Source organism: Podarcis vaucheri (genome assembly GCF_965113315.1).
Source record: "Podarcis vaucheri genome assembly, chromosome: 10".
Lineage (NCBI taxonomy): Eukaryota > Metazoa > Chordata > Lepidosauria > Squamata > Lacertidae > Podarcis > Podarcis vaucheri.
The window spans coordinates 28314577-28338611 of record NC_138748.1 but is presented as its reverse complement, the minus strand read 5'-3'; the positions used below and the strand labels follow the sequence as shown (position 1 = coordinate 28338611).

General features: G+C 40.6%; 1 protein-coding gene and 1 long non-coding RNA gene across 2 annotated transcripts; one reads left to right on the top strand and one right to left on the bottom strand.

The window, feature by feature from the left end:
- Nucleotides 1-444: 444 nt before the first annotated feature.
- On the bottom strand, nucleotides 445-20878 carry LEMD3 (LEM domain containing 3). The gene is made up of 13 exons (XM_082239571.1): nucleotides 19242-20878; nucleotides 13218-13252; nucleotides 11605-11668; nucleotides 10152-10219; nucleotides 7039-7118; nucleotides 6186-6334; nucleotides 5401-5502; nucleotides 4464-4566; nucleotides 4138-4316; nucleotides 3619-3700; nucleotides 2907-3012; nucleotides 2743-2821; nucleotides 445-2549 (listed from the first exon to the last, which is right to left on the bottom strand). Exons 1-13 carry the CDS (start codon nucleotides 20800-20802, stop codon nucleotides 2386-2388), a joined length of 2772 nt encoding a protein of 923 aa, XP_082095697.1. The 5' UTR covers nucleotides 20803-20878; the 3' UTR covers nucleotides 445-2385.
- Nucleotides 20630-23383, top strand: LOC309541782. Its single transcript, XR_014223928.1, has 2 exons — nucleotides 20630-20767; nucleotides 22934-23383. It is a non-coding gene; the product is annotated as an uncharacterized lncRNA (long non-coding RNA).
- Nucleotides 23384-24035: the final 652 nt, after the last annotated feature.

Here is a 24035-nt window from a genome sequence, read left to right as displayed (position 1 = left end):
GTTCCTATACTTTCTCCATTTTGCTTCTTGTAAACAAGGAGTTGAGCATCTTCTAAAGTTGTCTTTTCCACTCACTATTATACAAAGGAGGTTTAAATGAATGGCTGGAACCAAACAGGTTCTCTTGCGATTGCATTTTTGTATATAGTAGTTATCTCACCACCTTCTATAAGCACACATATTTATGGAATTCTGATGGCAAGCCACATAATGTACCAATGGTATCTAACTTGGAGTTGGTGTCAAACTAAGGCTCTCCATTTTTCAGTACTTTTAGCAGAAACTGACAGCATGAAAAACACTGTTTATGTGGAATGTGGTATAGTGTGGCTCTTTGTGCTGCAGTCTATATTGAACCCTCTTCCATGCCTTCTTCCACCCCCAAAAAAGAAGTATACAAGAGCTGTCATAAGTCCCAGAATGTCACAAAAACTGACACATGTGTAAAAAGCCCTAATAAATCTTTAATTAGTTTAGTTTTGCTTTTGTGTTTTTACAGGACAAATTACAAATTACAAACATCTGATTTTTCTCAAATGTCCAAGGTATTATACACATTCCCATCTGTCTTGCAGGGAGGAATATTGGTCAACATTTTAAAGGTAAAATAAGCTGCATAATAGTACAGATTACTATAATAAATGTACAGTGTGTTTACAAATAGTTTAGAAGCAAGAACGATGCGACTGCATCAAAAGGCAACCTTTTAAACTGCCACAACTAAATTTTACATTCACACTTGCAACAGGTCACAAGATGGTTACTCAGCTCAATAAATCACTATGATGCACAAATACAGCAAAATCTGATTATATACATATAATACATATACATATATATTGTACATATTTGTATATGTATATAGTAAATCTCATGAAAAATTTACCAGACTTGACAAAAATCTACTCGCTGGTCAAAAATATGTACTTGTTCTTGGTGAGTAGAATTTTGCATGGCTGATTATATTACATATACTTGTTCATTAGCATCCAGGACATAGACCAAGTTTTTTTCAAAGATAAGAAACCGTCCATCATTATTAAACAAGTTGCCCACAAAAAAGCACAAAGGTAAGGCACAATAGGATTTTCTGTTACAGAAGTGTGCATCATGTTCACTTAACCATAAGAAAACGTGCATTTGTGCAAGTTCATGCTGCAGATCCATATCTACAATAGAAACTGGGCTTTAATAAATGTATTTTAAACTGGCTGGTTTCCCATCTCTTCACTTATGCAATATCCAGGTGGATTGACAAATTATGCTGCTTCAACAGGAATTACTGAATCCAATTATTTGATATTTTCAACTAAAGGTCAACATTTTTGTAGTTTTAGGTGTAAACAATGCACACATTTAATATTGAACATAAATTCTTGCTGTAAGTGTTCTGCACTTCTAAGCTCTTAACAATCAAGATTTTTGTTTCCAAAAATATGTGCATCTGTTTAATTTCACACATGCCTAGGTAGCAAAACCATATAGGAAAGTATATTCCCCAGTGGTCAATTTTGTCAGAGCTTCTCCTTGTAATAAATAACAGCTTTTCACAAAGTGTTTGAGTACCTGCCAATTGCGTCTTTATTGCTCACATAATTTTGAATCCATTATCACAGTTACAATATCAGACCATTCACACAAAAATCATAACCATATATTTTAATATAAAACCTATAAAAGATATTTAACTTGTATCTAATACTTCAAGGTGTTTGGCCTTTATGTAATGGTACAGCCAAAACATAGAAAACATTAGGTTATGAATAAAATAGGAAGCTTATTCACTGCTTTAATGCAGACATCCTCACAAAACAAGATTACTTTTGCTGCCTCCGCCACCAGCATCTACATTTATATACAAAACCAGTAAACCTGTATTCAGTTTGTTTTCTCTCAGCAATTACCAAGACATAATTCCTTTCTCATCCTTAGGCTGACACAGATGAAGCTTTTACAGCAACAGAAGCCAAAAACCAGACAGAAACTAACACTTCTACTTACTTGCCATCAGAAACTGTAGGTGGTTGTGTTACAAAATACCCACAAGATTATTTCACAGGAACTATGGAAATACAGTACATCTCCATGCTTTTAGACTGTTATCAAACACTTGTTGGTGCAAAAATACAGCCACATCTGAGAATGTTTAATAAATTCAACATCTGTCATGCAAAACTTAATGCGTTTGTTTGCTTGAGCTCCAAAACACTTCATAGAGCAATTGTTCAGTATTACTGCCTCATTGCTCAGAAATCCTGAAAAATGAGACCTCTGGAACTTTGATTAATGAAAATGTTACATACAAAAAGTACTAAAAGTGGAAGACGGGACCAGACAGGAATTTTTCCTGCTGCAAGTCAACAGTTCTGGTAGCAGTAAGATGTCTCAGGAGTTTCCCTGAGAGTTAGTTGTGCCTGTTCGGAGACGAAGATGTGACATTGAGTTCATGCGTGTATTTGATGGCTTCAATGGAGCATTGCAAGTAATAGCCTGGGGAAAACGATGATGATATCGATCTAGCCGTAAATATTTTACAGTTACCAGTTTCCCTATGGTAAAGAAAGTTCAGAATGTTAAGATTTTGAATTTTTAAAGCATTATTCTACACACTGATTTGCGCATATAACTGAGATGAATACTTTGACATGCAATACTTTTATCTAGAAGCTTGTCACTCTTGCTGTTGAGACTGATATATAGCCAACTACCAACCTGCTAAATTAATTGTAAATCAGAACTTACCATCAAACCAAGATCCATGTAATGCTTTAAAAGCCTTTCCAGCATATTCTGGAGATAAACATTTGACATATACACAACCCTGAGGAGAGAAATAAAGCTTTGATTTGTATCAAATAGAGAAACTGAGTATACTAACTATCGACTTAAAAATCATTTTTTTTTACCTCACGTGAATTTTTGTCTACTGCTATGTGGACAATTCCCTCATTATCACTGCATTTTTCCAAGATCGCTTCTTGAATTGCCAAATGCCAATGGTCACCTATTTCCCTAAAATACACACACATAAAACAAAACTTGCACATCATTATTAGTATTTTGATTTTTGTGGAAAAAAATAATTATACAAACTTATTAGGAAACACAATAATAAACATTTTCTCTAGATCGAGATGGTTAACCTGTGGACATTTAAAGGTTATTGGAGTCCCATTCCCATGAACGTTAGCAAGCATCACATAAGTGGTTAGGGATTATGGGAATTATTGTCAAACAAGGATCAAAATATTCCCCACCCCTGGTTTAGCAATCCATGCAAATATGGCCTATAGGTCTACAAGTACTGACTTCCTTGGAACAGAACTTCTCTGAAATGAATATGCATTAAAAATATAAGGTTATGAATAGTGGAAGAGTCAGAGTAAAAGGCTGGTTCTCAACAAAGAGAAAGCCCTGGTTGCTTGGGTCATCACATGAAGTTAAAAATGAAAACAGTATTCAGGCAATTTGTTCTTATGTCTCCCCCTCCAGCTGCCCAGTGTCATTATACCAGCTAAGACAGTAATAATGAATTTGTATTCCTTCTGCATCTGTACTGTCAAGACAAAACATAAACTCAATGTTTTCTATTCACAGTGAATTTAAAAAAGTACTTACATGACAGGATCAAACATATTGCGAATTTTTAGGCATGGTGTCAAACTATTTGGTGGTGAATTTCTTCTATCTAAATGGAACGCTGCCAAGGGGAAAAAAGTTCAATCAGCAAATAGGATTTGATTCTAGTCCACTTATTTCAAGTATTAATCAGTTTCCTGTAGATTACACTAGTTATAAAAGCATACATGTGTGTGCATTATGTGTGGGGTCAACTACTAGCTTTCCTGGTAGGAATCTGATAAACTAACTTTTAGAGCACACTGAGACAAGATGATTTCAAAAGCCAAGGAACAGCCCTGAGGGATAAGAGTTCACTTTTTATAACTGTACAAGACGCTTGTATTAGAAAGAACGTACATAGCTATAGATGTTGCAAGAAGCAATGATAAAGAAATTCTGTTTAAAGCACAATTTTCTGACTACAATTAAGTTGTATTAAACTTAGTTTAAAATGGTAACAGACCTCAGCTAGAGTAAATGCAGACTGAAGGGATGTATAAACAAACAGTGACATACCTTGCCCTTGCCATACTTTAGATGGTATAACTAATATTTTATCACATGGTGCAGATGGCTGTATCCATCTCCAAACCAGGAAGTCAGCACCACCTATTCTTCGTGTTTCTGTGCGAACTCTAGATTCATTAGCAGCAAGGAAATCAACAGATCTGTTCCATACTTTTTTCATTTTTTTCCTATATTTAAAAACAAACCCAAAAAAAGTTTTCAAAAGTTACGAAAGCAAAGTTACTTATCAGTGTGCCAAGTACTGTAATTCTCCCACTGAAGGCAAAACAGAACATGCATCAGTATAAACTGACTATAATGTAACTTGTACATGCCTGTTTTGAGGTGGAATCAAGGAATCTCGTACATGTGGAATCGGCATATATGGCTGCAAGTCTTTGTTTTCCTGGCATGCTTCATTGTGGCTTCTTAAAACATCTGAAATAATTGCACCAAGTTAACAATACTGTAAAATCTGAACTGGAATCAATCACATTTACAAATCATAGTATTTAAAGAAAAAATGTTTCAAGACACTGCCCCTCTTACATTTAAGATATAGATCAGAAGACAGCATAATAAGCTATTCAAAGATCTTCCAGCATGAAATATTCTCCATTTTCCATCCTTGAATAGCATTTAATTTCTCAATACAATACACAAAACTGAAAATGACGCAGATTCCCTTGACAGGGTCATCTGGCGAGACGCTGACTTCATTCACATGTAATGCTAGACTATGGATTAGCATTATGAACACAAGCCTACACTTCATCAGCTCCTTGCTTCCCTCTACTCCATCTCAAAGAGAAAATCAGAAGCTTTCACTTCTATTTTTAACTAACAACATTTTACCAGGATTTCTGAACCCAGGCAAATGGTAGTTAGTCTTAACTATGGTATAATGAAAAAGCTAACTTCAACCCTGCTTTTTAATGGAGTTGGCCTGCTTCAGGGAACTGGGTGTTGAAATTCCTGCATTACAGGGGGTTAGACTGGATGACTTTCACGGTCCCTTCCAACTCTACAAATTTGACGATTCTATTAGTCTATTCCCCACACCATAGTTAAGCTAACCACTGCTTAGGGTTCAGAAATAAAATTTAACTGCAGTTTACCGAAAATGAAAGTAAGAGTTTCTCATCTGCTTGCAGCTGAACTGGAGAAAGGAGAATGAGAGGGAGTCTGCGGCTCACATTCATTCACACACCCACACCCAAAGTTTAGTATTGTGTTTGAGTCCAGCCACTGCCAAATTTAGCTGAAACTTACCTATAATTTTTACAACCATATCATACATCTGTCTGGTCTCTTCCTCTTCCTTAGACCATCGGTATTTCATATACTTTAAGACTCCCCAAGCCATTCCTATACCTGTGCCAAATAGAAAGATTTTCTTAGCTAAATAATCCAAATTTTATAAAAAAAAAATCACTGGCTGTCATTATGCAGTAGACATATTTTACACAAAACTAACATTTTTAAGGTATTTAAGGAGGAACATCATTCATCTACTACTTCCATCTACTCCTTAGTATCTTTTATGAAGAATATTTTTACCCGGGGCAGGTAACCTGTCGCCTTCCAGATGTTGTTGGACTAGAACTCCCATCATCCTCAGTACTGTCAATTACCAGGGACAATGGAAGCTGCAATCCAGCAATGTCTGGAGCTTTCCCACCTCTGCTTTATACCAAATGTTGATGAATAATTTTTACTGAACTATAGGAGCAGTAACATTTTTTTATACAAGGTGAAAATGCCTGTAGAGTTTTTAGTGCTTCTTTCTTGAGAAAGAGACAGACTTTGCTAAGATCTCATTGTAAGTGAAGAGAAGATAAAGACTGTTTCTTGCACTACAGAATTTTGATGTTGCCAACATGTCCTGCCTGCACATTTTTTTTAGAAAGTGGTTGCCTATTTTTTCCTCTTTCCCATAGACTAATCTACCATGAAGTAGATTACAAAATCTTAAGCACTTGTCTGGTAACATCATTCTCGCAGTTTCCCTAGAGATATACAAGTATTAAAATAAACTGACAGGGGGGAAAACTCACCCAAAAGCAGAATTAACGATTTACATGTTACAGTAATAAATGCACGGCGAAAACGACACGTAAAAGACATCTGTGGCCTAGTTGATACCAGGTATTTTATATTAGTTGTATTGGTTATGGAATCCTCATCAGAGCTGTTGTCAACAAACCTATTTAAAAAGAGATATTATGACAGCTATGGCTTAGACATGAATGAGTCACAAACGCACACATGCCTCCTTTCTTCTGTGGTTTCCCCTCCATTTCTTGTTTTATACTAAGTATACATTGTTGTAACAACCAAATCAGCAACCTATGCTTATCATTCATCCGCGCCCTCAGCCAATCAGAAACCTCATATTATTCTGCTTTGGAGGGCAAGTGCACCAATTTTTTGAGGGGAGGCAGGGAGCAATATGGATCCTGCGTTTGTTCATAATAATGGTAAAGGGACCCCTGACCATTAGGTCCAGTCGTGACCGACTCTGGGGTTGCGCACTCATTTCACTCTATAGGCCGAGGGAGCCAGTGTTTGTCCACAGACAGCTTCCGGGTCATGTGGCCAGCATGACTAAGCCGCTTCTGGCGAACCAGAGCAGTGCACAGAAACGCCGTTTACCTTCCTGCCGGAGCAGTACCTATTTATCTACTTGCACTTTGACGTGCTTTCGAACTGCTAGATTAGCAGGAGCAGAGACCGAGCAACGGGAGCTCACCCCGTCGCAGGGATTAGAATCACCAACCTTCTGATTGGCAAGTCCTAGGCTCTGTGGTTTAACCCACAGCGCCACCCACGTCCCTTTAAACCATTATTTAAAAGGTTGCCTGAACTGAGCTTCTGTGTGAAAGCAGACTACAAAATAAAATGACTTACTTTATGCCAACATCTTCTCCACTATTTAGAATCCATTGCAGGGATTCATTAGATACACCTTCGTATTCTGGACCTAAACTCTAAAGAGAAAAAGAAAACAAAGCAAAGGGTTCAATGGCAGTTGTTGCAAGAGAAATTCCAAAATAAATGCTACAAAAATGTGACAATATCATCCAAAGCATTTTAATATATTAAAAAGGAACACCACCACCACATTTTTATATATAAATTCTTCCTCAACCATCAATTCCTTCCTCAACATCTGGAACATGCAAAGCCAACCACATTTTATTCAGCTTGGTTTATCAATATTAAATTCTGTGGTTTATAGTCGGAACTTGTCCATCAAATGCAGGAAAATTAAACGAAGTATTTGCTTGCACCACCCTTTCAAACCCCAGCAATAGCATTCAAAACACTATGACAATTTTACCAGGCCGCTGTCTGATGCAGCTGGATATGCACCCATGCCCTCCCTTGTCTTGGCCTCTTCACTTTTGAACAAATTTTTGACATTTGTTAAGCGACCAGACTTTGACTCTAAATGTGCTTCCTCCCCGCCCCTTCCATTCCCTTGCCATACTGATAGGATCAAAAGCCATTCTGTGTTCAGCATTGAGTAATATTTAAATGCTAATGGCTGTGCAATAAAATGCAACATATTTCCTGGCTTTTTTACCAAATCACCTATATCAATGAATCAACACGGTAGTCACAAATAACAGCAGCCATGCGTATTTCACAAAGAGGAACAGAAAAACTAATAGCAGAATAAAATGCAGTAAACAGATTATTTTACATTGTAGTGCGAGGATACAAAGCTATAAAATGTCTAGACTGGTAACAGGTTAGCCTCTAGATATCTTTTACAAATATATGCATTTTAAACGTAATACTAGTGCTCTGCTAATTTCTGTGAAGTTTGTTTTTTTTGCTATAATTATTTTTTCCGGTGGATGCAAAATACTGTTTAAAAAAACCATTCCTCTGCACCTTTGAACACTTATTTGTGCCTGGTTGCAACCAATGCTCTTCCAATCTACTACTACTTGGGGAGAGAAACAGGAAAATTGCCCCAGTTCTCAACACAATCAGGTCATTTGCACTGGGATGTGCTGCTTGCAAGTCTACATGTACAAACTACTGAAAGTATTACAGTGCATTAGAATGACAATGCATTTACCCATTTTTAATCTTCGAAGTATTAAATTCATTTTCAAGCATGTTAGAACACACAAATGCCATACTCTGTGTTTGAATTGTTCAATGGAAATTAGTTCTAGTACTTTTGTAAAAAAAAAAAAAATGCACCCTGCTCTATACTTTAATTGCTAGTTTAACTGCTTACTTCCCGTTCCGTGAATGCAAATCAATATTGCCCCTTTCCTATGAAAAGTGAGACTATACATATAATGTAAGGCTTTTAAAAGTCATATATTTATTGTTTAATTAACTGCGTTTATGCTGTTTTTCTACCTGAGAACCCAATGCAGTTTACAACTTTAAAACACTAAAACACATGAACGGTATAAAATATAGAGCAACAGAGACCTCCCAGGCCAACTGACGGTATCTTCAGAGTTGGTGGCACAAGCTCCCTGGCCTTAGCTTCCTTATTTCTGAATTTCCTCAAAACACAAAGGTCTTAAAATAGCCCCAGACTGCATATTATACACCAACCAACAGTGATACAGTGCATATTTCAATGGAAAAATGTATTGTATCACCACTGTAGGGCCAAAGAGAATTTAGCTTAGAACTATTCTTGTTGCTAGTAAATGTCTAATAAGGCAACACAGGACTGAGATGTTGCTATGCTATTGAAATAAGCTGATAATCAACAATGCAAATCCCTGTACTCAGAGTAGAAGAATTTAGTTAATAAGTAGCTATGCAGGAATTCGGACAAAAAAATCTGGCAGAACCAGTTTTTATGAAGTTAATTAACTGGAGGGGGGGAGTATCTATGGTTGTCAGTCTCTCTCTACCACATCAACATTCCTGCTGGGCTATTGAATACAATAGCTAAAATATTTATATAACAAATTGCAGAAAATGACATTCACATACTTATGTATGAGCAACAAAATTCAACACTTATGTTTCTACTAGCAATATTGCCATGTTCATGCGGATCAGATTAGGCCCAAAGCCTTCATATTGTCCAGAGCTAGAGAAAGTCAAACTATCATGCTTCTCAACTGCAAAAAATTCTCCTTTGTAGAAGATTGGCAATTCCCAAAGGACTTCCTTCATGACACAGGTACACACAGATGAGCAAAAGGAACAAGCAGTATAAGAAGAAATAAGACAGAAGAATCTTCCCCACAACATACCTACTCCAAATTTAAAATCTGTGAGCTCCATGCTACTCTTTGCTCATGACTACTCTCCGGTAGCCTGTAGAACCTTGTATTCAAGTGTCATACTTTCAGAATTCTCTCCCCAAAACAGCAGGGTATGGTGCTCAAGTTTTTTGCCTAATCAACGGCAACTGAGTAGAGTGCACTTCCTTCCTTGGTGGCTTACAATACGAAGTAAAAATTTAGAGGTGTCAGCTGAACCACAGTACTTCACCCCAAAGCAGAGAAACAACAGTCTGCTGAAAAATGTATGTAAACCCTCGTCAGGTAATGAAGAGAAACCATTGTGCTTGGGCCTTGATCCCTCTATTCTAAAGACCAAAACACTCAAGGTTTGGCTCCATGGCTCTCAACTGAAAACACACATAGCATGTAAACATTTCAATTTGATGCTTATGGTCTCCTACAATCCTCCAAGTGAGGATTTCTCCTATTCTCCTATTCTTAGAGAGCTTTCTGATCAATAGTGGAGCAGGTAAGGACAGGTAAATGTATTTTAAATATATAGGTTATAATGAGTAATTTGACCAACAAGAACAGAATCCTGTTTTTTTAAAAAACCAAAAACCTACATTTTCCCACTCAATATTTTTTTGCTATTAAATCACACATGCTAAGAAACCTACCACTGAAGCTTCTGTTTTGCTGACAAAAATATGTTTTAAGAGGAATAACTGAACACAAAGCTAAGTCAATGTAACATTCATACCAAGTTAATTCCAATATTTAAAATGATGAGCATTTACTTACTTTTAAATATGTATCGGCCTCCTGGAGAGAAAGACCTTTCTTGATAGAGTTGCCACATTCATGATCTCCTAGTACAATGAAAAGTATTTATTTTTATGTATTTCTCACAGTTATGTAACTAAATAAACTTTGGATATATTAATACTAACTTCGGATACATGAGGGGAAATGTTGTAAGTTATTTTTGATATTGCTTTGATAGAAAAGTATCCTATAAGATAAATAGTATATAAATCTCTAGATGACTCTACTAACAGTTGACAGTACAATCTTATACATGTATACACAGAAGTAGAGTTCTTTTTCTTCACTAGAGCTTATTCTCAAGATTAACTTAAGTGTCAAATTCTATTCAGGTATGGAATAAAGTCTAATAATCTTTAAGTTGAATGATATTGTGTACTTCAACAATTACAGTATATACACTTCTAAAATTTCTCAGACTCTGGTTTTCTGTACAGTTCCTATTGACACACATATTGCAAAGGTACTCTCTTAAATATTTTCAATCTTGTATTTTTAAGTTGTTGTAAAGGCTCTTTCCTGGACCTCATGGTGAAAGACAGGTAAGAAACTTAACACTACTACGCTGACTTTTATTTACTAACTTTATTTCTGATTAAAAATCAAAACCAAATGCAAGATGGATTTAACTGAAGTAGTCTCTCATAGCTAATCTTCTATCATTTGAATACCTTGGGGGACTGATGCAAATAATCCAAAGTTTTGCTAATCTAAAGACTCCTTTCTGTTCTTTGCCTCCTAAGTCACTTATGTGTTCCAGTTAGAGCCCGACACAAAACTGGAAAACTGCTCATTTTTATATTTCCAAAAACAAGGGTAACATCCATTCCTGCTTTTTAGCCCCAACAGTAATGAATGCAACCTGCAATCTGTCTTGGACCTTGGGGAACTCCTGTATTCCAGCTCAGGATTGCTATACACTGCAGACTTCAGAAAATACACCACTCCCTGCTTTTTCTTGCCTCCCCCGAACCTCACTTACTCCACCCTGCCCTGACAAATTTTGTTTTAATGTCTGCCTGATGAAGAGTTCTGGACAGCTTGAAAGTTGGCTCACTATTTCATATTGTTTTAGCTGGTCCCAATAAACGTACTTACCTTTTACATTTTCCCCTAATGGGCCAACACAGCTTTTTCTATGCTTTTTTCTGAGGGAATTAGTTACCCTGCTGATTAATGCAATATTTAAGTTCTCGTTTTAAAATCTCTCTTGTTTTATAAGCATATTTCAACAGTCAAGACAAGGTATTTTACCATAATATCTGTGATATTAGCACTGATTCAATACAATTATTGTATCCATACGTATGAAATAATTATTCTTATTCCTGCAATCACAAAGCACCTTCACAATTTGCTTATTGCTATAAATCTTTACACATGCATTCTTTTGAAATCCAACGGTTTAATATTGGCTTTAAATGCTCACCTGCTATTTGTGCCAGCTTATCATGTAGTTTATATAAGCTGTTCATAAGAATTGTTTCATTTACCTAGAAATTTAATAAGCCAGTTAAGAAGTGTTATAATAAAGTCTGAAATAATGGAAATAGCATATATCCTAGATAGCACTACACAGAGATGTACAATTTCCCCAAAAAATTTTGAAGCGGTGGGAGCAAAATTGTTTCCCCCCCATTTTGGGAAAAATGAAAATATATCAAATAGATACATTCTTATCAAACAAAACTTACTTTGCTGCTTTAATATAAAATGTGTTATGTTGCTATGTTACTATTTATATGCCGCCTTTCAGCCAAAAAGGCTTCCAAGGTGACTCAAGAATAAGCAGATAAATACAAATACAATAACACAAATACAAAATTATAGAAATACAAAAAATATAAATGATACATTTTTGTATGTAACATGTTGCTATATGACACATGGCTTCTTTTTCTACAAGCAAAGCGGTGAGTATGCTAAATATGACATACTTACAAAATTCATAGAGCAATCCTATATAGGTTTACAAAATGGTAAGCATGCTAAATACTACAGAGTTGCAAATGGTTGCATCCTGTGCTATCTAAGCACATTATCTTATTTTTTCCTACTTCTGAGATGCACAAACTAAGAAAGCTGTAGGAAACAAAAGCAATGTATGTTCTTCATGAAGATGGCAGCATGTCCTGGGAGCAGAAATGCATCTTTGATCCAAGCATTGTATATTTCTGCATTGTTATAGATAGAAATTATCAGTTTCTAAAGCTTCAGAATGCCTTTAATAGAAATTTTCACACTAGACATTCCAAATGAATAAAATTTCACCCATTCCAAAAGAGAAACTGTTTCATAGGAGTGTGTGTTCTCTTCAAAATTGGGAGAAAAATATGTTTTTGCCCCCTGGGCTTTCAAATCTTTAGTGCCACAGACTTAAAAGTATACCATCCTAAATTCTGAGAAACATCACTCAACAGCAAAGAAACCCAGGGGCTGGGAGAGGCACAATGCTCTAATTAAAAGGAACGAACAATTTACTTTCCCATGAGTCTCTCTCTCTCTCTCTCAGCTGCCACTATTCCAATACTGGCTCAAAGAAGAGTGTAGTTATATGAAATGCTGTGTTACGTTTGGATGGTAGTTTGTCATATAGGGACTGATCTACCTTGCCAAAAATTGTGAGGCTACTGCATACTGAAAGCAAAGCAATACAAGGAACTGAGTGCCCTCACTTCTAGGTGAGTGGTTGGAAATGATAAGGCCATCAGAGTAAATGGTTTCAGAACCTAATGTGCTTAAGCTAGCAAAACAGGATTTCCCCTAATTCAACTATTTTTTTCTGCAGTGTAGGGTTTGTGTACAAGTCATTCAAACACAGCCTTATAATCAAGAGGCCTACAAACTGGACTTCTCAGAGTCGGCAACAATTCTTAGGACACAAATTCTTAGTAAAATGGAGATCTAGCTTGCAGACACAAAACTCTTGCATTAAGATTATCCAAGATTTAAGATTGTCAATAACTTATTTAATCAAAATGATCAGGACATGATACAACTCAAAAAACAAGCCCTCAACATAGATACTAAGAACATACTCACGTTTCTATTAACCATCCCAGTGAGAAGATTTTTATCTATTAAAGGGGGGAAAAAGAAATTTACTTAATACCATTTCAATACCAATATCTTAAATGTTGTAAAAAATAAAACCACTAGGTTAAATGCAGCTTACATTATACATATTACAAAGGAATCCAGTAATTACAATGTGACTAGCACAATATCATGCCATTCATAATATTTTGCGTATTATAGTGTATACACCTGGAAGCAAGTGGGGAAATTGTCCACCTGACTTGTCACCTGTCACTGCTGAAAGCATAAACTTGCTCCTAAACAGCTAAAACGCAGAATTTGAGCAGGCTATCAACAACTTAATAGATTTTAGTTGGATACAGAGTGGCTGTTCCACAAATGGAAACAGTTACTGTATTCTGCTTATGGAAGGTACAGAGATTCAGCAGAGACTTCCTGTTCTAGGAAGAGGGCAAGACGACAATATTCGCAGATGCCCAGTTCCTCAATGCCAACCATCATGCTGCCTTCAAAGGGTTCCCCAACCTGTCAGAGGAGATTTTTAGGGGGCTCAGGGGGCTGCAAGAAGAGGGGGAATTGGCAAGAAAAGGTCTCACCCCCCCTTCTAGCCAGCCCAATTTGTTTGGTACCCTCAAACAGTAATTGAAGACTTAAGTATTGCCAAAAGAAATAGAACAGTTATTGCTGACTGCACTGATAGTGCTTATAAAGTCAAGCATTTACATTTGAGAAGAAAGCAGAAAAACTTATCCAACGTTCTGTTTAGGTGTACACATAAGATATTTTAAGCATGGCATGGAATGGTTTCAGTGTCAGACCAGGACCAATGAGACCTAGGTTAGAATCCTCAATTAGCCATGAAATTCACTGAGATGGTTGTTCTTCTCAGCATAACCTACTGCATAAGGATGTTGTGAGGATAATATAGCAGGTGAAGAAATTGTGTATATGAGATTCAGCTGCTGCAAAATGCTGCAACCAGCATTCGAAATTCGCCACTCGCCATGCACTTTTTGCACCCAGCTATTGGCCACTTGCAAGCAAGTGAAGATATCCAGCGCCAAGATGGCGCCTGATGGCTCTACTATCTGGAGGTGCATTGCTGGAAACCCTTAAATCCTGCCTGTTTTCACACACTAACAACACATCCTTTAAAATTTTATCTGCACAATTAGAATGAATTTCAGGAACCAAAAAGTCATATTGAAAAATACGACTTTTGAGCCATCTGGCCCCAAAATGGCAACGAGACATTCCAGTTTGGTGACTGCAACCCTGGCTTAAGGAGCCATTTGGTGCCTATCTTATATATCTGTGTTTCTAACACTGGCTACAACCAGGTTACGGTCTGAAACCAGTTTGAGAGAGCATTTGACCCCCCCCCCCCCAATTAAGTGCACCAGCTAGCAGTTCATTTCAGGCACAATTCCAACTATTGGTATGGCCAACTGTTCTCTGACCAGGTTGTGGAAAAACCTGCCCAGCTTTTAAGTAGAGCTGGACAGAAATCCCTACCACCACCACCGTTTTTCTTCCCAGCCTGGGACTAGGGGGGCTTTCAGGGATATGCCTTCCTTTTATTAGAGTGGAAGCCTGCAGGTAGGGAATGGCTTGTTTTGATTTCTTGTCAGCCACTCTGGGAGCCTTTTTGACTGAAGAGTGGGGTACAAATGCTATACAGTGGTACCTCGGGTTAAGTACTTAATAATAATAATAATAATAATAATAATAATAATAATTTATTATTTATACCCCGCCCATCTGGCTGGGCTTCCCCAGCCACTCTGGGCGGCTTCCAAAAGAATATTAAAATACTATAATACATCAAACATTAAAAGCTTCCCGAAACAGGGCTTAATTCGTTCCGGAGGTCCGTTCATAACCTGAAACTGTTCTTAACCTGAAGCACCACTTTAGTTAATGGGGCCTCCTGCTGCCGCCACGCCGCCGGAGCACGATTTCTGTTCTCATCCTGAAGCAAAGTTCTTAACCCGAGGTACTATTTCTGGGTTAGCGGAGTCTGTAACCTGAAGCGTATGTAACCCGAGGTACCACTGTAAAGAAATAAATATACACCACTCAACCACTTCAAACAGTGGAACCAGCACTGTTACAGGTGCACATAATACCCATTCCGCATTTGTAAGAACTTGATCTTTTACAGTGTCAGCACCTACACTTTGAAATTCCCTGCCTATGGATATTCGGCAGATGCCATGTGCATTTACTGTACTCTTTTCAGTGCCCGCTGGAAACATTTGCTTGCCCAGATACTTAGAAAGTTGGTGCAAGTTTTAATATGCTTTATTATCTTAACTTTTGAAAGTCTTAAATTGTTGTTAATTCTTCTTATTGATAATCCTACTGGTTTAACTTTTTTGTGAACCACTTTGAGGGTCTGTTTGTTTTTTACAATCAAGCAGTGTATAAATTTTATGAAATAAAGTAATAATTGGGGGGAACAAAGCATATTTGACTTTGAGGTGAGTGAGGGAAGCAGTTAGTCAACTTGCAGTTACAAGGTAGTTGGCTTTAAAAAAGAAAAACTTTGTGCCTGGGGCAGCCATTTCCCCCCCCCCCCCGTACCGAGTCCCTGAAAATAAGATTACATCACATAGCTTCCTGCTCAAGAACATTCCAGCCCTATTTTGAAAGTCTACAGTGGCAGTCAGGTTTCTAACCACTTACAGAAACTTTTACTTTTAACAAACCTTTTAAATCAAGTAACAGAAAGTTGCTTGGAGGATCATATATGTTGTACCTCAGCGTAGCTATTGTTTAGAATCACAGGGCTACTGCCAAGATCACTAGTCCCATGTCACAGAGGAGCATGTTGCTATATGTAGCGCAAGTCCACTTTACGTACCGACAACAATATTTCCACACTCTGTAGGCAAATGCAGCAGAGTAGGTAGGGGTGGCCTACCTGTGACCCTCCAGATGTTGTTGGATTCCAATTCCTATTAGTGCCTGTCAGCAATGTCAGGGACTGTGGGAGCTGTAGGGCAAGTATCTGCCTTGACTGGGTCTCACCACTATTCCATCCAGCTTAGCCCTATCCCTGGTTACTTACATTAGCTCTCCAGGATTTCACATATGGCCTTTCCCAGTCACACCTGGAGATACCAAGGATTGAACTTGGGGAATTCTGTATACAAAAGCATGTGCAGCACCCAGGAGCTACAGCTCCTCCACAACTTTTGGTGGGTCCACCTCAGTTTCAGAAACACAATAAACATTCTTGCCCACCTGAAAAAGTATGCAGTTTTGATACAAATTTCAGTTTTCAAGATCCACTTGTTCAGAAGCTACTGCACAAAACCTCTAACCATTCAATTTCACACACCCCCAAAAAACCCTAAGCTTTGTTATTACACACATTTAGAAATTGGCGACGACACATTTGTCTGTTCTCCTCACCTGAGCCTTGCTAGAATTATACACATTCCAACTCTTAAAGGACATTTTGCTTCATCAGACATGCTTAGAAACATGTCTAAACTTCCTCTCCTTGGTTTGGAGTGCCATGGGACTGGGGCAGCTTTGAATACTTCAGCTCCAAGCTGCTTCATGGGAGGCTCCAGACATGTCCCTCTTTTAGCCCTACAGGTGCTGGAGCTCTGACATTAGTTCAAGCAGGGCACTGAAGCCAGCAGCAAAGACAGAGGCTCATATGAGATGGCCCTGTCCAGATCTCTGCCTTCAGTATCAATGCAATCTATTGTATGACCCATGATACACTCTCAGAGACCGTAAGATTACATCCACTGAGAACTTCAGAAGCAAATATAAATTGCAATTAGCATATATATAGCATATTAATAAGGAAAGGGCCAAGATGACTCAATATTGCCAAAACCACCAGGTGAATGTGTGTGCACGCAATCTGGAGGCTTGAGATTCAAAAGCCAAGCATATCACCAAACCACTAGGAATATAGCTTGAGGCACTAGAACTCTGGGGAAATATTCTGATTTGGCACCAATTTCTCTCTCTTTATAGGGCTATTTCCAAGCATTTCAAGTCTTGGGTGCTGCTTCACATGTTATCTACGTGGTATATGAAGCAACACAAAAACCAGGCCGATAAAAACAGTAGCATGTACTTCTTGACTTTTGAACCTCATCATACAGCAGCGCAGTTTCAGAATTCTGATAACATATTACTTATCTACCTAGTTTTTTATAATCCATCAAGGGTTTTTTTGTCCAAACAGTACTTCAGGCAGGCAATTATGGATTAATAAAAATGAACACATACAACTAAGCTAGAAGGATTCAAATGTATGCAAGAAGCACTTTGCCTGATTAAATAAACCAAGGAAGACTGCAGCTTCCAGGTATGAAATAGTCTTTTATCCATGTTTTCCTAGTAAAAAGGTTTTAATAAATCACAAAACTACCATTGGGGGAACCACCATATTCTGTTTTTCCATCTTTACCAGCAGGACAACACTGGCCTGGTTCATACATCATACATCACACTACACTACACTACACTACACACTACACTACACCAAACCATGGCTCAGTCCAAATGTGAGTGTGCAAGTTTCCAGAGAAGAGCATGGCCTCCCCAGTGGTTCTGGCTGCTGTGTCACACTAAGCCATAGCTTGATTTAGCATGTTGTCTGAACCCAGGCTCACAGCTTAGCTCTTCCAAACAAACAATGAGCCACAAACCATGGGACAAATTTGGGTTACATCTAATGGTTAGTATGGAGACAGTTAAACCACAAACCCAGGACCACATACTAAGTCAAGCGCTGACTTAGCATAGCAGCAGAGTGACTAGGGAGGAGTAAGGTAGGCACAAATCTGTCTCCTGGGACCTGTGTGTTTATGCTAAGCTATGGTTTCGCTTAGGGTGACATGAAAACCAGGTCACCATGAAAATGCCAAGAGTAAACCAAGAAAAAGACAGCATTAAGATGGAAAGATCTTCTAAATCTAGCCTTGTGGCTATGTCCATGAACCACAAGTTACAGGAAATCATTTAAAGGTGCTGATTTGCTTAGCAAAAGGTGTATGTATGCCAGATTTTCAGGAGGCCTTTAAGCTCCCCTTTTTTTTGCACAGCATATTAAATCCAAGGTGTTTACGCCTTAAACAAGACAATCATCTTGTTAAAACTACTTTAAACTAATTATTTTTTCCTGCTCAAGATCTCCCACTACCCTATCCCCCCTCAGCTGAACTCAAACACCTGCTATTTCCTCCCACTGTTCCTTCCAACTGTCAGAACCCACTGTAACTAAGTCAACTTTGAGTCACTGACAATTAGTATTTTTTTTTCAGAATCCTAAGAGTAAATCCTAAATTTAAATTTAGAATTTAAATTAAATTTAAACACAGGTGTCACTCACATGTTATAAATACCTACATAAGATTTCCATGTAGGAATTAACATACAACATGTGCATCAGAATGAATTTACCCTATACAACTCGTTCATTTTTAAACAGAAGCATCTCCTGTGTCTGAATTTTGTCATGTGCGGGGTGCTTTCCTACAGAATAAAAATTAGTTGGATGAGTATCTGAGTTTCAAACATCATTTACAATCTGATTCACCCCACGAGCACTACAGCTACAAATCACAAGCTTAGAATAAGATTCCCATTTTTAAATCTAAGAGGCATAGCAGTAATTATTCTGTTCTGGGAAGAAAAAAAAAGATAGTCAAGTGCACCAACTCCTGGCCAATGACCCCAATCCATCTTTAAGGACATATCCTTAAAAGTTTGAGACGTTCTAACAAAATTAATGGCAAGAAGTTAAGAGGAAACAAAATCTACATAAAGGCTATTGAATTAAGGAACAGAGAGGTCTCTGTGGTTTGCCCAAAAGCTGTTTCTCGTTCCACTCCATAAGCAAAAACATCCACAAGTCTACAGAAGCAGTTGTTAGGGTTGACAGAAAACAAAGCAGCAACTCAAGCTTCTGGGTTCCTTATGTGACATACTTCACACATTTATTTACGTCATTAAGTGGAGCAAAGGGCTTCTGCCCCGTTTCCCAATACTTACTGTCAATTCCCACATCCTCAGTTATTCCCGAACCTCTCATTCTTAGGTACGTGAGCCCCAATATCAGAAAGAACAAGCATGCAGCAGTTAAGAGGAACATAGACAGGTAATGGGCACTGAAGCCTCCTGTGGTGGATATTTCTTCTCTCTTGAACTGCTGCAGAAGATCCTCCTCGGGCTCCGAAACCTTCTGCTTGTAGGTGTTTTTCGGATAAGTATGATTTGAACCTGTGTGGTTGGAGTGATTGATTCTAGTGGACGAGGAAGTGGTAGCACCTGGAGAGAGGCTGGTGGTAGCGGTATATATCCTAGGTTCCACATTGTAGCCACCAGTGAGGATATGATTGTTGGCTGGTTTCCTGTCGCCTCCCAAGGAATCAGTCATTTTGCTACTACTGTCCAAGCCGCTGAGCAGCGGCGGAAGAAACAGCTGCTGGTGGGCTTTCCTCGCAGAGCCGCCACCACGGTACCTGGGCAGGAGCGGCGGACTGGAGTCCAGATACCCGCCCCTTTTTGCCAGGTCGACCTCCTCCTCTTCCTCCTCCTCGTCTTCCTCTCGACTTCTCCCCCTGTCACTGCTCCTGCCAGCAGCAGCCACCCTAACATTCAATGCACGGCCACCACCAGCACCCTGGCCAGTCTCCATCAAGCCCCCTGCTGCACCTGCCTGGCCCGAGAACGGCGAGGCAGGTCTGTTAAGGCTCCTTCGGGCCAGGTAGTGGCGGGCAAGCGCCTCCTCTCTCAGCACCTGCTGCTTGGCCCCCGTCGCAACCGCCGCCTCTTCCTCCTCCGAGTCCGAGTACTTGTCTCTCCTGCTGGAGAGGAATCGGCTCCCGTTCACGGCGCGGTTCTTGCAGCGCTCCTGCTGCTGCTGCGGCTGCTCCTCCTGGGGCTCGTCCTCGGCGGCGGCGGCTGCTGCTTCCTCGTCGTCGTCGTCCTCCCCGTCGTCGTCGTCGTCCTCTCCGCCGCCCGGAATCTGCTCCCGAGCTCCAGCCGCCCGCCTGGCCGTCGCCCCCCACCAGGCATGGGGCTTCCTCCGAAGAGGCGGCGCCGCCGCGCTGCTGGGGAGGCAGCCAGTGCCCACGGCTGCCGCTGCCGCCGCCGCCGCAGGCCTCGCGTCCCGCCGGGAGGCTGAGCCCCGCTCCCGCCGGCTGCCCGCGGCGCCAGCCGGGCCCCGGGGACCGGCCTCCGCATCCGACTCGTCAGAGCTGAAGCCCAGCAGCACTTTGCCGCCGCCGCCGCGGGCCCGGACGCCGCCGCCGGCCGCCCCAGACAGGGAGGAGGAGGAAGAGAGGTCGGCGCTGGCCAGCCGAGACGCCAAACCGCCGCCGCCGCCTGCCCCGGGGTTATTGTTGTTACTGTTCCGGGTCTTGCTGGCGGCGGCGGCGGCGGCGGCTCGGGCCCCGCCAGCTCGCTCTTCCTCGCGGAGCTTCTTGAGCTTCTTCAGGTAGACGGGCCGTGTGCTCTCGGTGACGGGCCCCGGCGAGAAGCCGAGTCGCCTCAGCTCGGAGAAAAGCTCCTCGTCGGTAAGCTGCGCGGCGGCGGCGGCGGCAGCCGCCATTTTCCTCCCTCAACAGCCGCCGCGGCCGCTTCCTACCCACGCGCCGAAGCTCCGGTCCCCGCCCAAGGGGCTGCGGTCTTATAGGTTCCTCTGACGAGAGTTCCGGTTCGCCGATGGAAGCCCTGCCATGTGCGGGGTAAAAAAAGGAGAGTTGAGCGCTGCACACGCGCGCTCTGCCCATAGCTTCGAAAAAAGGGGGAAGCCGACCCAATCTCCAAGGGCGACTTTTTTTATTCCTGACAGGATTCACACCTTGCCTTGGACAGAAATTGAAGAGATTCACCTGCTGAGTTTCTGTGCCGCACCTGGTTTTTTAGAGAACCTTTCGGGTGTGTGCCGTTTTCTGCACACCCACCCCAAAGTAGGAAACGGTCTTTATCTGATGGAATGAGATTCTGCGTTTACTTTCTGTGACACAGCCAGAAGTGTACAGCGCACCTCCGTTTATTATCCACACCTGTTGAATTTTTGCCTGCTGCCAACTTTGAAAGGCACCAGGCTTCCCAGTGGAAGCCCTGCGGACTTCAACCAGTTTCACCCTCGTATAAAACCACTGCTTCAAGTATCAAACATAGATCCTCCTGGCGCTGCGATCCTGTACGTGCCCACCTGAAAGTGCGCTTACTGGGCTCCTTTGGCAGGAAGGGCGAGATGCAGATTTAAATATTGCTCCGTGTTTGGATATGGCCGTCAGTATATTTGCACACACAGTGTGCAACTGTGCTGGGAATCCTTTGAAAGCTTCCTTCACCCAGGTACCAATCCGCACTTGCTTGGCTTGGGGAAGTCTAATCAGAACAAGGAAGCGATAGGTGTGGGAAGCTTCAGGGTTTTTGTTTTATCCCTTTGGTCCCCGCCGGCCGGAACTGACGCGTGCGCACTAGACTGTGGCCTAGACCCGCCCGTCACCCTGGAAGCGCCGCTCTGCCCGCCAGGGAGGGAGGCGGGTTGTGTGGGCTTCCTAAATTCAAGATCTCTCTCTCTGGGACAGAGAGACTGCAAACTCCCATCACGACCCCAAAGTACAAGCATGAGGCGTGCCATGTAAAAGCACACAGTGTTACACACACATACACGTGTCTTCCTTATTAGGGACGTTTTTGTTCCATGTGGCTGGAATAGCAACTTAATAAGCAAATGCTCCCTTCCTGTACAAAGGGCATCAAGTCCAAACGGAGAAAGGCGGTAATTCAGTTTTGGGGCCACCCTACACGTGTGGGGGGAATCCTAACGTCCTGAACTGAAGAGCTCTCTCTGTGTTCTTTAAAGGAACAGCTGTAAAAGACGTTTAGCAGCTTCATATCCTGCATCCTGTAACAGCTTTTGCAGTGGGATGCCCAACTCAAAACGTTATTCGCGTGACCATAATGCAACCAGATCCAAAACCTCCTTCCAAAAACGGGTTTGCTTCAAGGTGCTATTTGTCCTCACCACAGTGGCTGATGCTACCAGCTCCTTTACCATGACCAAATAGCAAGTGGCCCCAGTGTGCATTTAACTACTCAGTCATCCCCTAAAAGTGTGATAAAATACTCCTTAGGGCTTGACATGATGATACAAAATTGAGTTCCTCCAGTTCACCTGAGATAATTTCCAGTCATTTTGTATGGGCTCCATGTCCTGCTTCCAAGTGGTGAACTTTGCCACATTCCTTCTAATAATGAAAATTATTACTAGCAAATGCCAATAGGATGTTGGAACCAAATTCGGAAATGGAGGTATCCACATGCTCAGAGACTGTGACCATTTTTTAAAAAAAGAGAAGGTGGGGAAATAAGGCATATGGGTGAAGCAGGTTAAAAATAAGAGGGACTGCTGTGACTCTGTCCAACCCTATGCTAATTACTTACAAGAAGGCTTTTTAGTTTACTCATGAGTAACAGTGTAGATGGTAAATGAGGGATGGAATGGATCCTGATGGGAGGGACAAAGACTGCATTCCATAGCCCATTTTTAAGGCCTTTCTCCCATGCCAGTTGGAGAAGGAGGATGGGAAGCAAGCTTTGGTTAGCAAGAGAAAAAATAAATTATGCCCTACATTTATTTTACATAACATGCAGCAGCCACCAAAATTAGCTTCCTACCCCACTCAGCCCAGATATTTAATCTAATTTATTTGTTTGTTTCCTAGTTTAGATTATGCACAGCACCCAAGAATCAACACTCTTGTCAAGAAGCAAGTCATCCAGTTCCATGATGCTGTTGTTACATGACAGTTGTGAATAGTCCTCTTTTATGCAGTGATTGGAGATTACTCCATGTCTGCAAAGCTTTCTGTTTTCCTGATCTGAGAAAGAGCAGCCACAAGAAGGAATAAGAATAGGATGCATTGTTTATAAATCTATATTAGCTACTAGGTCTCAGGATATCTCCTGAAGGTATATGAGGCTTCCACCTTGCTGGAGCTAAGCAGGTCTGGGTTTGGACATTTGTGTGCTGCTTTGAAAATGCTAATAACAGATTTTGGGCTGTCACAGTTTGCAGAAATCTTAGCTCAGCATAGGAGCTTTCATTCAGGAATTGATCCATCCATCAGTTAAATCCACAGATTTGCATATGAATAAAATACATTTGAGAGAAACATTTGCTTTTTTTCTAAGAGGGTGTCTGTCACAGTTCTGGAAAGTTCTTGAATTGTATGTATATATACTAACCATGATCTCCAATGAGTTTGGCTAATGTCACCCAAATGGGAGGTGTCAAGAGGGAGGTGCTAGCAGCCTCAAGGAGACTTCAAGATCCGCAGAAAGTAGAGTGGGGAAATCTCAAGTAAAAAATTCTCCAGAACAGCAGACTCAGCACGCATGGAATGATACTGACTCACTCTGTGTGTGTGCCTGTGTAATGGAGTAGCCTAAACAAAAGCACTGCACACAGCAGTGTTTTGCTGTAAGTCCCATTTCTAAAATAATTTACCTTTTTTATATATAAGACAAATTATGTGAAAATGCAGCTGGTGACATTTATTTGTTTGCTTGCTTGCTTTTGTATCCTACCTTTCTCTCCAACGAGCTTGAGGTGGCGTACATGGTTCTCTCTCCCCCCCCCCCCAATTTAATCCCTACAAAAACTCTGTGAGATGCCTGGCCCAAGGTCACAAAGTGAGCTTTGTGGTCAAGTGGGGATTATGAACCCTGGTCTCCCAGGTCCTAGTCAGACACTGTAGCCACTAAACCACACTGGCTCTCAACAGGCATTAAGTTCAGAATAAACTTTGGCTTTGCAGCTAGCCC